The following is a 16857-nucleotide window of genomic DNA, read 5'->3' on the forward strand; positions in this document are numbered from 1 at the left end:
TTACAACATATTTTTGTGGCAGAAAATTTGGCAAATACAGTTAAGCAATAAGAAAATTAAATTCATCTGTGATCGCACTGCCCAGAGCTAGCAGCTTTAACATTTGCTCTATATCATTCCACTTTGTTCTGTACGTATGTATTACTATCCTGTATTTCTTTTTAAAAACATAATTAGGTTCTTGCAGTCCTAGGAAGTTCTTTATTATTTAAATGGTGTTACACGCTTCTGTGTCATTAAGTATTCTTCTATAACATTTAACGACTGCGTTGTATTACATCATGTGGGGATGCTGTGACTCCTTTAACTAATACCTATTGACAGGCAGGTTTTTCAGTGGTCTAAAAAGTGGATATAAGGAGGCCTGGCCGGCTCAGTCCAGGGAACATGTGACTCTTGATCTCAGGGCTGTGAGTTCGAGCCTCATGTTGGCTATAGAGATTACCTAAAAATAAAATCTTTACAATAAATAAACAAATAAGCAGATATATTTGTAGGTAGCATCTTCTTTACCTTCTTAATTGTTTCCTTAGCTAGATCCTGAATATGGAATTTCTAATCAAAGGAAGTATGCTGCTGCTTTTACTCTCTAATGTCTTACTATCTTGCTACTAATGCTTTACAGGGCTTATTCCTCCTGTCTTTACCAACATTGCATTCTATTATTTTATTTAATCTTTGCCAATTTGTTGGATTTCAGATGGAATTTCATTACTTTAATTTGCATTTTTTGAGGTCTTAAACAAATGTGTTCATTAGCCATCTTGTTCTGGTAATTATTCTTTTAGAAATTACCTAGCCTATTCATGTCCTTTGTCCATTTTTGTTGGAATGTTTCCCTTTCTTTGAGTGATTTATGAGTAACTTAAGTATATGCAAGGCTAATTCTTTTGTCATACTGGTTGCAAATCTGATTTGTCAATTGACTTTGCATCATCTTTAAAGTATTTGGGGGAGGGGCACCTGGGTGGCTCAGCGGTTGAGCACCTGCATTTGTCTCAGGTCATGAACCCGGGGTCCTGGGATCGAGTCCCACATCAGGCTCCCTGCAGTGAGCTTGCTTCTCCCTCTGCCTATGTCTATGCCTCTCTCTCTCTCTCTCTCTCTCTCTGTGTCTTTCATGAGTGGCTCAGCGGTTTAGCGCCGCCTTAAGCCCAGGGCCTGATCCTGGGGACCTGGGATCAAGTCCCACGTCGGGCTCCCTGCAAGGAGCCTACTTCTCCCTCTGCCTGTGTCTTTGCCTCTTTCTCCTGTGTGTCTCTCATGAATAAATAAATAAATAAATAAATAAATATTTTTTTAAAAAAAGAAGCCAAATACAAAAAGATCACACATGAAAAATAAATAAATAAAAATAAAATAAAATCTTAAAAAAAAAAAGTATTTGGGGGAAACTCAAAAATCTAATCAAATCTATCCAGATTATTTTCTTCCTTTGCTTACACTCTTAGTAGAGTTTCCCCAACCCAAGATCAAATACTGCATTTTCTTCTAGTGCTTATTTGATACTGCTTTTACATTTAACATCTGTAATTTATTTTAATGTAAGAAGTGAGGTAGGGACTCCAACTCCCTCCCCCCACCCCAAACCTACCAGTTGGTCCAGATCTGAATGATGTGCGGTACTCTCTGCCTCTCCAACATGCAGGGCCTCCACATTGCTATATATCCTCACTCATCTCTAGTCTCTCCTTCGGGTGCTATCATAGTTGTCTTATTTGCATCCCAGTGTGACACCGCTTTAATCCTTGTAGCCATGTGCTTTAATACTGCTTCTTGCCATCTCACTTCCCAAATCAATATTCATTGACAGAAAAATCTTGGCTACTCTTAAACATTCACTCCTCCATGTGAACTTTGGAATTTTTTATTCATGTTCTCTTCATTTTTTTTTTGTTATTGTTGTTGAGATTACAGTAGACGTATAGATTTATATAAAAAGAATTAACATATTTATAATGTTGAATCATCCTCTGGAGGAACAAAGTATAGGCTTCAATTTATTCAAATTCTTTTTGAATTTTTCTCTAATGAAACTCTAGGGTTTGCATTCCTGGGAGGGGCGTTGCTCTTCAGTAAACGTTAGAGTTTTATTTTAACCTTTTTATGCTGCTCTTAAACATTTTATGCTAAGCATATTCTTAGGTGCTTTTATTTTACTGACAATTTTCAAATTGTTTAAAAGGGGCACTTGTTTTTGAACAAACATTTTCACTTTGCCCCAGTGGCCAACACAGGTAACATATTAAAAAGCACCATACCAAAAACCTTGTGTTGATTTTATTAGGAAATGTTCTCAATATAATATTGGGTCCTAGAATACAGCCATTTTCTCACTAAAAATATAAAATAAATGCAGCTTCAATCCATTTTCCATCTGGGTTATTTTTGAATAGAAATAGACACATTTCAATGTGAAATCAATTCTAAATAGAGTCAAACATCAGAGTACTGCATTGAATGTTGCAACTATGTGCCGAACAATTCATTAAGTCCCAGAAAATTATCCAACTGTACAGATGTAACCATCACTCAACAGAAACCATTATCCACCCAAGTAGAGCTCAGAATCATGTAAAGTGACAGACATGAGGAATGGAAAGAACAGAAACTGTCTTCTGCAGTTTTCCTCCTGTCCCACTGATGCATAAACAATCAAACATTAAATAATTCCCGTCATACACACCAACATTGAATCTGACTAGTTTTCTGTCAAACCTTAGTCCTCAAAAGAGTACCCAGAGTACTTCATATTATTTTTACCGTGCATTTTAACATGAGAAAACAGACAGGGAAAATCATTTATTATTAAAAATGATCTGTTATAGGCTTCTTTAAATACTTACTCTGCAATCAAGTTCTGAACTGATACCTTGGTGGACACGTGGTGTTACCTAACGTTTTGATTTAAAAGCAGAGTCCCAGAAACGTTCTTTCTGCTCAGTTCTTGGCTGGTTAGACCTGATCCCCATCAAAAGTATTATTATAATTGATGTATTGTCATAACTTCAGATTTGGTGCATTCAGAGTTTGCTTTGAATCTTATTGAATAGCCAGCATCTGTGTGCAAACATCATCCCTTAAATCTGTTTTAAAAGTTATTCCTATAGAGTCTGAAGGAGACAGTATTTGAAGTAGAAATAAAATTTTTAGAGTATAAAACTCTAAAAATCCTAGGGAGCCCATGGTGCCAAATCCATTTATTTTAAAGAATTTATTTTATAGAGTGGGAAAAGTGCAGACTGAAACTAAAATGAGATGTCCTTTTATCCCTATAAGACTGGCTGTGCTTTTTCAGGAATTAATAATGTTGGAGATGACTGGGGAGAGCATGCACGGTGACAGTATATGTGTGGGAACAGCCTTTCTTGAAGCCAAGTTTAATTCTAAAACTTTTCCTGGTGAAACAATTCATAAATTCACAAAGTATTATACACGATGAACAACTTATGTTCATTGGGAAATTGTTCATTATAATGAAAACCTGGAAACACCCCAAAAGGTCATAACAAAATCATTGGTTCAAGAAATTTTCCATGATGGGAAATTCTGCGACCATTAAAAAATGATGACGTGAATCCACATTTATTTAAATACAGAGAGAGTAACACTAGAATGACCTCTACCGCGGAACCCAATGGTCAGTTCTCATCTGAATTTGACCCAGTTCTCCTTGGAGAACTTTGTGTGGTTCCAGGATACCACACCCTCGCTTTTCTGCGGGCTCCCTGGCTGCTCCTCCTCCTCCCTACCACTGAGGCACAGCAGGTCCTCTTCTCTGTCTACACTCACCCCTTGGGGGAACCCAGCTAAAGTGCCATGGCTTTATGAATATATATAAGAACAACTCTCAAATGCGTATCTCCACCCAGGCCCTCTCCCCCCAGCTCCGGATTCATTGCCCCAGCTGCCTACTTTGCGTTGATTACCCCGGGAATGTTTAATGGAAGTCTCAACAGGTTCAGAACTGACTTCCTGGTCTTCTCCCACAAACTGGCTCTACCAACAGAACTCCCCATGTCCGCCAATGGCAACTACATTTTTCTAGATGCTCACGCCCACACCCATCATCCTTGATGCCACGCTTTTTCTCATATTGCGTACCTGCTCCGTCAGTACAGCCTGTTGGCCCTACCTTCCTCCTCACTGCCCAAGGAATCCTCACCCTTCACTCCGATTACTGCAGGAGCTCCTACGTGGTCTCCCTGCCGCAGCCCTTGTCCTGCACAGTCTGTTCTGAATACAGAAGCCGTATTTTCATATGCAAGTCAGATCCCGTCACTCCTCTGCTCCAGTGTCTGCGATATGTCCCAGTTTCACTCAGTATAAAAGTCAAAGTCCTTCTAAGACCTATTTCCTCACTTCTGTCTTCAGTATTAACACAAGCCTCTTTGATCTTCTTTGAACCTATCAGGCATGTGAGACAGGGCTTTAGACTCCATTTGAAATCTAGCTTTGTCAATAGTGTGTCTCCAGATTTTAGCTTCCCATCAGCAAAATGGGAATCGTGTACTCTGTACCTCACAGGAGTGATGTGAAAATGGTTGATTTTGTTTTGTTGTTTCGTTTTTTTACTTCAAGGCATTCTCTAAGTACAAGGGTTTTCATCATTTTCAAATATGACCTCTAAAACTTATCTTGCTTTGCTTGAGAATTTCTTATTGTTTCTAGTCCACTATCTATATATGATCAAGTCAGACAACATCTAGTATGTGGCTTCTTTTTTGCCAGGCACTCTGGGGTCATGTTCTCTTGAAGGATTAACCTGCTGGATGTGCATCAGAGGCCTGTTAAAAAAAAAAGTGGGGGGGGCGCGGATCCCTGGGTGGCTCAGCAGTTTAGCACCTGCCTTTGGCCCAGGGCGTGATCTTGGGAGTCCCGGGATCAAGTCCCACGTTGGGCTCCCTGCATGGAGCCTACTTCTCCCCCTCTGCCTCTGTGTGTGTGTGTGTGATGAATAAATAAATAAAATCTTTAAAAAACATGACCTGAACCAAAATCAAAAGTCAGATTCCCAACCAACTGAGCCACCCAGGTGCCCCTTGGCCTATGGTTTGAATGCTAAACCTATCTTCAAACTTCTCACTCCCTTAGGCCAAATTCCAAGAAGTCTCTTAGAACTAAATTCAGATCTTTCTATCTATCCAATAGTTAAAACTTTCAAGCATCATAACAGCTTGGGTTTTCTTAGTTTGGTTTGGTTTTGTTTTGCAATCAAGATTTTATACACGCACGCACACACAGTTTTAATGGTTTCCTTGGATTTTCCTTAGAAAAAAGAAAAAGGACTGCTATGGTTGAGTGCCTGAATTACATTACCATTAGAAACAATGCCTGCAGCAAATTTCTTTATCTCAGTTACTCATTTTGGAAGGTACTTGTTTTGCAGGGTTGTCCTTGGCTATCTTTCTGACCCAGGTGAAAACATTCAGGATCCAGTGAGTGACAAATTCTTCAAGGAGGTGTGGGTTGCAACAGCAGCTCGAAATGCTACAATATATGATAAGGTGAGGTTTTCATCTCTCCCCCTACCTTTTTCATTGAATCACACCACAAAAACACATCATTATTACTGTATATTATTGGTACAGAGTAATGTTAATGGGTGTAAAAATCCAGTACATTTCCAAGCTGTAATAAAATACCACTTTGTAGATATTAAAAAACAGAGTCAAAAAGTACCATGGATTATGGTGTAGAAGAGCCATTAGTGGCATTCTGATCTCTCATCTGACTGTGGGATCTCATCATGAGCATCCTTAGAAGGTGGTTACCCAGCCTTTGGACGTGTCTAGTGACAAAGAGAAAAGAGGCAGATGGAATCCCAAAATGAGTCAGACCTGGGTTCAACCCAGCTCACCCAGCTGCTGGTGATACAAATTTGTGTGTAGTGATTTGACTTTCTGAGCCCTCCTTTCTTATCCTATAAAGTGGGCAAGATATTCATGAGGGTGGTTATGAAAATAAAGAATAGTCTTTTAAATGTGTTTAGCACATCGTGCATAATAAATGGTATCCATTCCTGTGATGGAATTTATTAATAATGAAACACTTCCTTTGTTGGGCAGCTCTACTTTTGGAAGGGTGTTTTAAAACAAGCTCCATATGTTAGGGAGGCCAAATGTATCTTTTGCTAAATTCTCTCCATGGGTAATGACAAAGAATGTAGAAGAGTTAAGAGTTGTCCAACAGTGGAATGAGTTACTTCATGAAGTAGTCAGCTTTTTCTCATAGAAACTATTCAAGCTGAGATCTGCTGACCATCTATCAGAAACTAGATAAGAGTGTGTTGTTCTTCTTCATGACTGCCAGCGTCCCTTCCAGCACAGAGAATTCATCATTCCTAATGAAACATGACAGTCTCCATAGCTTTACTTCATGCTGAGGACTCAAGGCCATGATCAAATAGGTCATGTGCATGGAGTCCTTTAAAATGTAATTTTAAAAATGCAGTGCACAGCCTTGTTTGGATCCTCATGGGAGGAGAGGATGGCAGCTATAAAAAAAAAAAAACATTTTGGGATTAATAGGATAAATCTGAATATGGACCATATCTTAAATGACTTGGAATTGATTTTCTGAGGTGTGAGAATGATATTGGGGTTGTATAGGCACATCCTTATTCTCAATACATGCTGAAATTTCTAGGAGGGAAGTATTCTGGTATGTGAAGTTCATTTGCAATTGGCAAATTAAGTGTACAATTGATAACTTTAAGGTACAGATGTGAACATTTTTGAAAATAAAAAACATAATATGCAGTTTTCCTCTTAGACCAGAACCTCCAGTGAAATTTGGAGAATTATTATCAAAAAACTCAACCTTAATGTGAAGTAACATCAGTGGAATTCCTGTACCACAAGCTTGACTTTATAATGACATCGATGACTTGTGTAAATCAGATAGAGGGATCTACCTATGATTTTTTTTTTTTTTGATGGAAGCAAATCTAGAAGTCTCTTTGTAGCAAATAAGAGAAGCAACTCTTCAGTCAGGTGTGTGCTGTAGCATACTACGTGTTTCATAAAGCAAAGATTTCATCAGTTGGAATGAATATTTTCCATAAAGGGGCTATCTTTTCTTTTAAACGTATGACCTAGTTTCTTCCTATTTGTGTCTTAATCAGGTCTTCCGGTGCCTTCCCAATGATGAAGTACACAATTTAATTCAATTGAGAGACTTTATAACCAAGCCCATATTAGCAAGGGAAGATCCCATTAGAGCTGAGGAAGAACTGAAAAAGATTCGTGGCTTCTTAGTGCAATTCCCCTTTTACTTCTTGTCTGAAGAAAGCCTACTGCCCTCCGTTGGGACCAAAGAAGCCATGGTGCCCACAGAGGTTTGGACCTAAGGGTTGTATTCGTTTGCAGCTCAAGGACTTCCTCCTTGAAAAGTACACTGCACACAGTGACTTTATGGAGATCCTCACAGCCACAGCCAGCCCTGCCTGATGCACGCTTGCTTCCACCCCGTGGACCCTTTGGGTTGGCCGGGCAGGGCTGCAGTCCTACTGAGATAAGGACACTGAACATCAGGTGGGCTTTATAATTCCTTCTGTTTATCCTTGTGAAAAAGGGACCGTATTCTGATTGGTAGCATATGCTCAACAACTTAAACACATGCTCAGATTCCATGATGGACACCGAAGTGCCTTTCCTTTGCTAACAAGAATTTATCTGTACCTGTGATCTAGGTTGCCAAAAATTGTCAAAACCTCCTTATTCTTCTCTGACCCTCATTTATGCAGCCAATGACTGCTGGACCTGCCCTCACTTCATAGTACATGCAGACACTGCTTGAGACGCTGTGTATTACTAGAAGGCGTCGTGATGCTGCTTCTGGGTTCTTCCAGGTGACATGGGATGCCCCTGCCCATCTGGTCCTGAAGTAGTAGTGTTCACCCAACCAAGGAGTTCCCTTTGCAGTGACCAAAAGGATGGGGGCAGACATTCTGTACACAGCAGCCCATGACAGGCGCGTCTGATAACATCGACACTATAGATCTTCACACCACAGAGCAACAGGAAGGAATTAAATTTGGTTATTGAGGCAGAGATTTCACGTTGCCTCCAAAGGCAATGACAAGCTATGTTCTTTTGATAAGGCCCACCCGATCAAATTTGAAAACACGTGTTGGATATTTCATTTCACGCCAACTGCTAAAACTCAGAGACAGAGCATACAGCCTTCAGAAGCCTCCAAGGCAGCCATGGAGATCTGACCCAGACAAGAAAAGAAGATTCCTTGTAGTCGTATAAAATTTCCTATCATCCTTAGCTTCTGGATTGATTGAAATTTGAATTTCAACATTGGAAAATCAAGCCACTGAATGCAAGTTGTCTTTCAAGAGACCCAGAGGCTTCATAACTCCTACTAACTTAATAAGTAGGAACCTAACTTTGACATTCAGCTCTCCAGCTGTTACCTTCTTTAAGAAAAATTAATTGATTGCAAAATATGTGCTACTTAACTGGCATTATTAAATATGCATTAACATTCCACCAGGCTTCCAAAGAAGTTAGGATCTTCATTAATTCACATCGTCCTAGTCTATGAATTGTTCTGGAAACCCATTTTTTTTTTCCTTTTTGAATAGTAGTGTACCCTTTGGTACACCATAGCTCTAATTTTACTGAGCAGAACTATTCTGACAGCCTGAAGAGCTGAGGTGGGTTCCCAGAAGGCCCATGCCCATGAAACATGATGTAGGTGCACTGATGACACATGTGTGTATTACCGGGCACAAATCTCATTGGGGTCATTCCTCAAAAAAGCAAGGACCCAATCCTTGTTTTCATAGAGCTTGGGAAACATTAAACAGGAGCACAAAGTCAATAATCTGGGTGAGGAGGAGAGAGTGTCATACTCAGGAGAGGACTTTGCAGCGAGAGAACCTTTCACAAATGAGGTAGGACTGTGCTTTATGAATAAATACTTTTTCAGCTGAAGATGGTGAAAAGACTTCATTGTATGGCAGCTGTAAATAAGACATTTGCTATTGATGAAGTTTAAATTGGCATTTAAAGTGTTGAGTGGATGTGGAATACCTAAGGATTTCTTACAGTTTACTTTTAAATATTTTTAAAACTAAAACAGTCAACACACTGGCTTTTGATTTTGTTCTAAATGCTCTGCTAATACCGTGAAAAATAAAAGCCTAAAAGGTCCCCTTCTCTTTAGAAGAAAAAAAAAATCACTTAATATAACCTCTCCCCATTTTATAGATGAGGAAACCGAGGCCCAGATTGGTTGAAGGTCTCACTTGAGTTCATCCAACTGAGAGATGGTTGGAGGTAGGACTAGTGAAATTGCTGTGGTCCATTAGTGGCCTCTCCCTTGACTTTGTCATTGTCCATGATTGAGGAGAGGCAGGAAATAGATCTCAGGCAGGATATCTCTAGGCTCTTTTGAACACTGTGATATCATGGATTTGAGTGCTCATCTGTGTCCCCCTGCTTGAATGTAAGCTCCATGGGGCAGGGACTTTGCTATGTTTTGTTCACAGGGTATTCTCAGAGCCTGGAACAGTACCTGGCACACTGGAGGTACTCAGTAACTGGTGGGTGAATAAATGAGGTGGAGGGGAGAGCTGACGGAATGACAAACTTACAGAGTCTCAGGCAAGAAATCTTCCTGTGGTTTCTGTGGCAAGTTTCCTTTCTGCTGCATTTCTTTCAAAGGCAAGATGTTCTTCTGCAAAGATGAGAGGCTGCCAGCTTTACCTGGGTGGATTTTATGGAAGATTCTGTGCAATAGTTACCTATTTGCAATAGCAGCTTACACAGGGCAGCGTTCTGCAAAAGTCACATGGGGTATGGACACGAGGCGTACTGCGTGGCCTGATTACCCATCATTCTAACACCACTACCATCTGATAATAGAAGTTAGAATAATTTATCTTTAACATTGCAATATCTGATATCAACTTTAAAATGCAAATGATTCGAAGCCTTGAAAAGCTATTAGGAATCTGGTCGACATTTTTAATCGATTGTAATCTCCTGAAATGCCCCTCAATGCTGTACCCAGTATTCTGGTAATCTCTGGAACAATTTTTGTTTTCAAGAAAGAAAAATTCTGTGATTGTACACAATGAATGGTAGAAGGTAGAATAGCTGTTCAAACTACTCAGATTGTCCAAGCTTTGTTGTTAGAGGATACTCAACATCGCAGGTTGGGTGCAGGCATTTGCTCTGTATCAAGTGTCCCACGTGGGGACACGCCCTTCCTTGGGATGTTCTTAACTCTCAACTCTAATGCATCACACAGAGGCTTGGAAACGTTACTGGTTTTGTGTTAACAGCACCCTTGGAAGGAAATCTCATCTGTAGGTAGTCAAAACCATGAGCCATTCATCACTTATGTACTAACTTGGGAAATTGTAATAGCTCACGAATGAACAGTCTCCCAGCTGAGAGGAGCGGGCAAAGCAGCCTTTCTGCTGATGTCAGGCCACGGCCAGACCAGACCTGCCTACCCATCGGAGGAAGCTGCACTTCCTCCTGTATCTCCTCGCTCCTTATTCCTTTGGCCTCTGTCCCCAAGCAGAGCACCTCCTTATTATATAATCCATTTTAGAGGACAAGAAAAGAGTTTCTGAAAAAATTAGGCCCCTACAACAAATTTTCAGTTTACCTTACTCTTCTAAGTGACTGACAAAATATGATTATTTTTTGACAGAGGTAATCGTCTTTTTAACATCCCTGATCTGATATGGTGCTTGAGCATTTTCTGATGTCTGTCACCCTATGTAGCAGGGGGCAAAGAGGATCCTTCACGTCTTCTCATCTCTCTCTTGGATAAAATGAGCAAATGCTAAAGGACTTTACGTGTGCTTATAAATACATTTTTATTTCCCTGGAAGATCCTCTGAGGCCAATTACTACTGGCACTTTGGAGGTTTAAAATGGATGGACCTTGAGAAATTCTTGAATCCAGAAATTCATGAGAAAAGGAATTCATCAGCATCTCTCAGAAAGTTGCAGATGAAAAGTCAGTGAATTCACAGTATTTTTAGGGGGAGTGGACAGGTACCATAAAATGATAATGATTCTCAGTGGCATTTAATTCATATGTCAGACAGTCCTGAATGACTTAAGATTGGAAGCATTCATTAAAGGAACCAGATGTTTTAGGACTTATGTTCTTGTAGGCCATTTTCTTTTTCCTTTCTACTATTTTTAACTTTAAAACAGTAATCAAACGTAAGATAAATGAAAATTGGTCATGCCGATATTTGGAAGTTGCAAAGTCAGAGACTAGGATGGCAATCCAACCAAAATTCAGGCTCGCTCACTCTTTCCTATCCCCAAGCAGCTATAGTCCTTTACTTTACTCTTAATAAATGCATGTAAGTGAATGTCACCCTAAATCTGCTTGACTCCAGGAAATAGAACATCATGCCCTCCTAATGTATATCTACTTGGATTTCTTCCCACAAAATAATCTGGGCCAAAGGTACTGATATTCTCCTAAACCATTCTAAAACTTCATACCAAAGTAGTGCCATTGGAGTACATACCACTGACACACACACACAAACAAAAAAACCCACAAAGAATTGGCAATGAGCATCCATTCAGAATATATGGATATTCTGGACAGAACTCAGGCTCCTAACCTCCCCTCTACTGCAGCACATGGCACACCAAGGCCGGGTCTCCTGTTTTTGTAAATAAAGTTTGATTTGAATACAGCCACATCCATTCATTTGCATGCATTCATGACCAAATGATCTGCAAATCCTAAAATATTCACCATCTTTAAGAAAAGCCTACCGATCCTTCCTCTAGTGAGAGCAGAGAATGTCCAGACAGAGGACCTCAACCAAACGGATTTGGATGAAGCCTGATCTCTTCCTTAACAAGGTTTCCAAGTGTCCCTATCCCAGAGCCCAACATTCTACAGCGGATTTATTCTAATAAGGTCAAGTCCTTTCAGAAATAAAATCATGTGATTTTTGGTTCTGGAAAGAGATGTTGTCAGCTAAAGCAGGCTTCTCCCAGCTGGGCATTCATAAGCATACATGGTTGACGATGTTTGTAACTAAGGTGTTAAAATGAGCATGGATAGGCTGAAGGCTTCGTATTCAGAACTGTGAACCCAGGAGACTCAGTTTCCCATGAATTTTCCCCTTGTGAAGCATTGGAAATGATGCATGTATCCATTCTCTGCCTCACAATCAATGCTTTCTGTGCCGGGTTCCTTAAATGCTTTTTTTTAAATGTAAATATTCATTAATTAAATAATTAAAAAGTGTGAAATCAGCAGTGTCCCTTTATTTCAAAACCAGACTCCTCGTTCCGCACTGGGGTTTTGAGAGCCAGACTGCTGCATGTCTGAGCTTGAAACAGAACCGTGTGACTGCGGAACCCTGCCCCACAGCCCAGTCGTGGGTCCTCGCGAAGGTCAACCTCAGAGTCTCAGCATCCTCTGCTACTCTCAGGCCTCTGAGGTGCGATGATTGAGTGAGGTGGCGAATTTCTATTAAAAGACTGAGACAGCTTCCAATAAGCACATATTGAGCAAGGCCAGTGGGCAGTGGTGGGGGTGCATCAGTGAACAAGTCACACCAGGTGGCCCTTCATGGTGCCCATGTTCCAGTGAATTGAGAGTGCAAAGTTACTTCCATTCTCAAAATAAGAAAGTGCCTGAAATAAGAGGCATTTGGGTGCAAGTATGGGAACTACCAAGCTGGAGAAAATAGCAAAGACTGGAATGAAACAGAATAAATGTTCATCTTCTTTAGCACATGCCTTTCATCTCCTCTCTGAAAGTGAGACAGGCCATCTTGAATAGAGAGGACAATACACCCCATGCCCACACCCATGGTCTGGACTTCTTTCATACTTCCAGAAGGCAATAAAATGATCGTGATTTCCAGAGAATTACTAGACTAACTAAAATGATCTTAGGGATCGTTTTATAATGTGTAAAAATGCTGAATCCCTATGATGTATATTTGAAAGTAATAGGATTTTGTATATCAACTATACTTCAATTAAAAAATAGAATTACTAAAATAAAAATAGTAGTTTCCAAGTGGAGGTTCTCAGCTGGAGTGAGGGTATAGGGAGGTGTCTAAGGGGAATGAGTAAAAGGTGATTTTCTCCAAATTTTACACTGTTGGTCTCCTGTACTCAGAAATAAATCAAAAGTCATGGCCTGATGGCCCACAGGCCAAAGAGAGAGTATGGATTTCTTAAATTCGTTTCCACTTCTATTGGAGAATGATGGTCTCTATTATTCTAACTCTTGCTCTAATCTGCGGCAGAGGTTCCAGGCTCACAGGCTACATCAAGGTCAGAGGCATACTTATTTGGACCGTGTAATGTTGTTTAACATCGTGAATTAGTTGCTAAATATAAAAATTGAGAGATTTCACATGACATTTTATGTTTCTGACTTTTATGCGAAATCAGAATGTCTAGGAGCAATGGGACGCGGAGCATCAATCCCTGTTGGAGCCGAACTGCTGGCCCCTGAAGGTGAGGCGTGCTCCGTCTAGGTCTCCACCATTCCCTACTAGGAAACCCAGGGAGGGCTTATGACTTGCTTTGATCAATAGAACGTGACTGCAGGGCAGCCCAGGTGGCCCAGCGGTTTAGCGCTACCTTCAGCCCAGGGTGTGATCCTAGAGACTGGGATCAAGTCCCACCTCGGGCTCCCTGCATGGAGCCTGCTCCTCCCTCTGCCTGTGTCTCTGCCTCTCCCTCTCTGTATCTCTCCTGAATAAATAAAATCTTAAAAAAAAAAAAAAAAAACGTGGCTGCAATGATACTGTACAACTTTCAAACCCACACCCCAGGAAGACTGCAACTTCCACTCTTATCCTCCTAAAATGCTGGCACCCAGTGAGGATGAGAGACCAAGCCAAGAGAGAGGTCCAGATGACTGCCAGCATCAACTGCCTGACATGGCTGTGAGGCTATGCTAGATCACCCGACCCAGGCCGATGCCCGAGAAAGTACAGAAGGACCACCCAGCTGAGCCCAGCCCGAGTGGCTGACACACAGAATTATAAGCAAATGAAACAGTCAGTGTCACAAGCCCCTACGTTTTGGGATGGTCTGTGACACAGCAATGGACAGCTGATAGAGTCAAGCTTCTTCAGGGTATTCCATTTTTCATTTTTCACATTGTAGTGGCAATATGACCTACTGCTATCTGGTTTCCAGCCGCCCCACCTGAACTGACCTACTGCTGGTTCCTTTACACTTTTTGCTAATATATACCATACCCACAGAAAGTGCATATATGACAAACGGGCAGCTTGATGTTTAAGGTACACAGCTCAGAAGCACCCCAATTTCTGTTCCCACCCCTTCCAGTCACAACCAAGTCCCTGACTTCTTGAAACATAGATTCTTTTTGCCTAGTTTTGTACCTAACTGGCTTTTTCAACGTGGACACTTTCGGTGTTTAACTTCCTAGGCCTGGCTGAAGCTCTCCTTGGCTTCCAGGCGACTGGTCACTCTTTAAGATCACCGTGGCTCCCCTTTCCACATTTCATGTCCCCACACTCTGGCTCAAGCTCCCACGTCTTCTCAGGTGATCCCCCCAGGGTGGGGGGCTTCCCTGCCAGCTGTGTGCCCACCTGCAGCCTGGTTACTTAGTCCTCACTCTCTCAGGAAGCCCATCGGAGGAAGGGATAAAGCAAGCCCACGACGGGCAAAGACAATCATGAGTAGATGAAAGAGGAAGTTCCCATTGAAGGCAGCAGGGCCTGATGGTTCTTAGACCCCTGAAGGCTGGGGAGGCTGCTATCCTTACCCACCAGCTCCCATTTCTCATTGGTTGAAGGTTGCCCCCTGCCATGTCAAATCCCAGGCATTTCTAGAACTTTCCTGCAGATGGGCTCAGCAAAATGCTGTGGGTCAGAGAGAGCCGGTAGAGAAGCAGCAAGAAGCCCATGAGGCAAAGCTGCAACGTGGGGAACCTCAACTGCTGCTGCCAGTGAGCTCAGAGGTAGGCGGTATCCAAATCCAATTTGGATTTCCAAATTTTTCTTCAGTATTTAAGTCTCAATCACTTTTCATAAATGGAAACTATGAGTTAAATCAGTCGTAATGGCATTTTTAAACATCAGAACAAAACCTCATTGGAAAGATCATGGAAAATTAAAATTCAATAGTTTTCCCCAGGATATTTGACTACTATTCGCTTGCTGGACAGTAGCCCCAAGGACTTAGGTCAGCATTGCACCACATAACTCAGCAGGCAAACACTTGGTGATTTGGGAAAAACAACAGAAGAAGCACTTTTTAAATGCCTTTTAAAATAAAGACCAATTTCCGGAGCCTTTTCTCGTGACCCTTGTTCCTGTTTAAGGAACTTACATTACAATGCCTTTCCTAGACAAAGACACAGGGACTCCAAAGTGAAGCGAAAATCTGGAAGCTCTTGACTGGCAGTCTACGTCACCTTCCCCTCACCTGCTTAATTACCCGCTTTTCCATCTAGAACAACCCAGCTCTATCACTGATTCCTCTTCGTTTGGAAAACTGGTCTGAGGGGTCACTGGATGCAACTCTTCTTTCTCACTCTCCCATGTGCCCTCTCCTTTTAAAGTCTGGGCCTTTGGAGAAAGGAGCTGAGATGACGGCAAAGCAGGAAAGCCCTAGGCTCCTCTCAGCCCATAGTCAGCAACCAGATAACTATTGGAGGGCATCGCTGAGAGGTAGCATTCACAGAGGTGCCTGTATAGGGACAAAAGAGCTGGCCGGCAGCCTTTCCCTCTCCCACCCCTCAGCATCCGTGCAGAGTTACCTGCGGAGGGCAGCCCAGCCCAATACTGGCTTCCTACCTGACTTGCTCCAAGTCCCACACCCTTGCACTCTGGTACAAATGCCCTTCTCAGTCAAGCTTGGCTCAGCTCAGTGTGATCACCCCTTCCCTCAAAGCCCTGGCCACACCATGTCTCCTAATTAGACCAGAGAGTTCTGCAAGGCTTCATTTCTAGCGGAAGTAGTAACAAGTCTCATGTAACAAGCCGACCAGAGCGCACCTAGCTCAAGCCGGCCACACTCTGGCCAAGAACCACCAATCCCCACTGCAGGCCAGGGGGGCCTCTGGAGGTGAATGGCCTGGAGGATAGAGCACCCAAAACCCAGCAGCAAAGTGCACGCAGCACACACTGGAGACACTTCCTCAAGCACCAGGCCCTCGACACTACATAAGCTCATCTTCATAAGGCCATTACTCTCAGGGGGAGGAAACATAACAGCCTTTTCTAACATAGAGAAAAAGGGACTTAGATGAAATGCCAAGAAGAGGAATTCATCCCAAATGAAACAAGATAAGGCCATGGCTAGAGATCTAAGCAAAACAGATATAAGTAATATGCCTGACGGAAAATTTAAAAACAATGATCATAAGGATACTCAGTGGGCTTGAGAAAAAAATGGAAGACTTCAGAGAGACCCTTACTGCAGAGATAAAAGGATCAGAAATGCAAAATAAAATAACTGAGTTTGGAAACAAGCTTAATGCAATGAATTAAAAAAAATGCAATGAACACAAGGCTAGAAGAAGAAAAACAAATAAAAATCTATCTGAGGACTAATAACTGAAGAGTTCCCTAATCTGCGGAGGGAAACAGACATCCCGATCCGGGAGGCACAGAGAACTCCCATCAGAATCAATAAAAGCAGACCAACACCGAGACATAATGTAATTAAACTTGCAAAATATAGTGATAAAAGAATCCATAAAAGCAGTAAAACAAAAGAAGTCCCTAACTTAGAGGGGAGGACCCATCGGGCCAGCTGCAGATCTCTCCTCAGGAACTTGACAAGCCAGAAAAGAGCGGCATGATGTACTCAAAAATCTGCGGCCAAGAATACTCATTCCAGCAAG

General features: G+C 41.6%; 1 protein-coding gene across 15 annotated transcripts in view; it reads left to right on the plus strand.

Moving 5' to 3' along the window:
* Positions 1-12266, plus strand: part of PLD1 (phospholipase D1) — a 205714-nt gene extending 193448 nt beyond the window's left edge. For all 15 annotated transcript variants that reach the window (XM_072752219.1, XM_072752217.1, XM_072752223.1 and 12 more), the window contains 2 exons: positions 5390-5507; positions 7127-12266. In XM_072752219.1, the coding sequence (XP_072608320.1) occupies positions 5390-5507; positions 7127-7351 (343 nt within the window). In that variant the 3' untranslated portion in view covers positions 7352-12266. The remainder of the gene's footprint in view (positions 1-5389; positions 5508-7126) is intronic.
* The last annotated feature ends 4591 nt before the right edge of the window (positions 12267-16857 follow it).

Source organism: Vulpes vulpes, chromosome 3 (assembly GCF_048418805.1).
Source record: "Vulpes vulpes isolate BD-2025 chromosome 3, VulVul3, whole genome shotgun sequence".
In the NCBI taxonomy this organism is placed as follows: Eukaryota; Metazoa; Chordata; class Mammalia; order Carnivora; family Canidae; genus Vulpes; species Vulpes vulpes.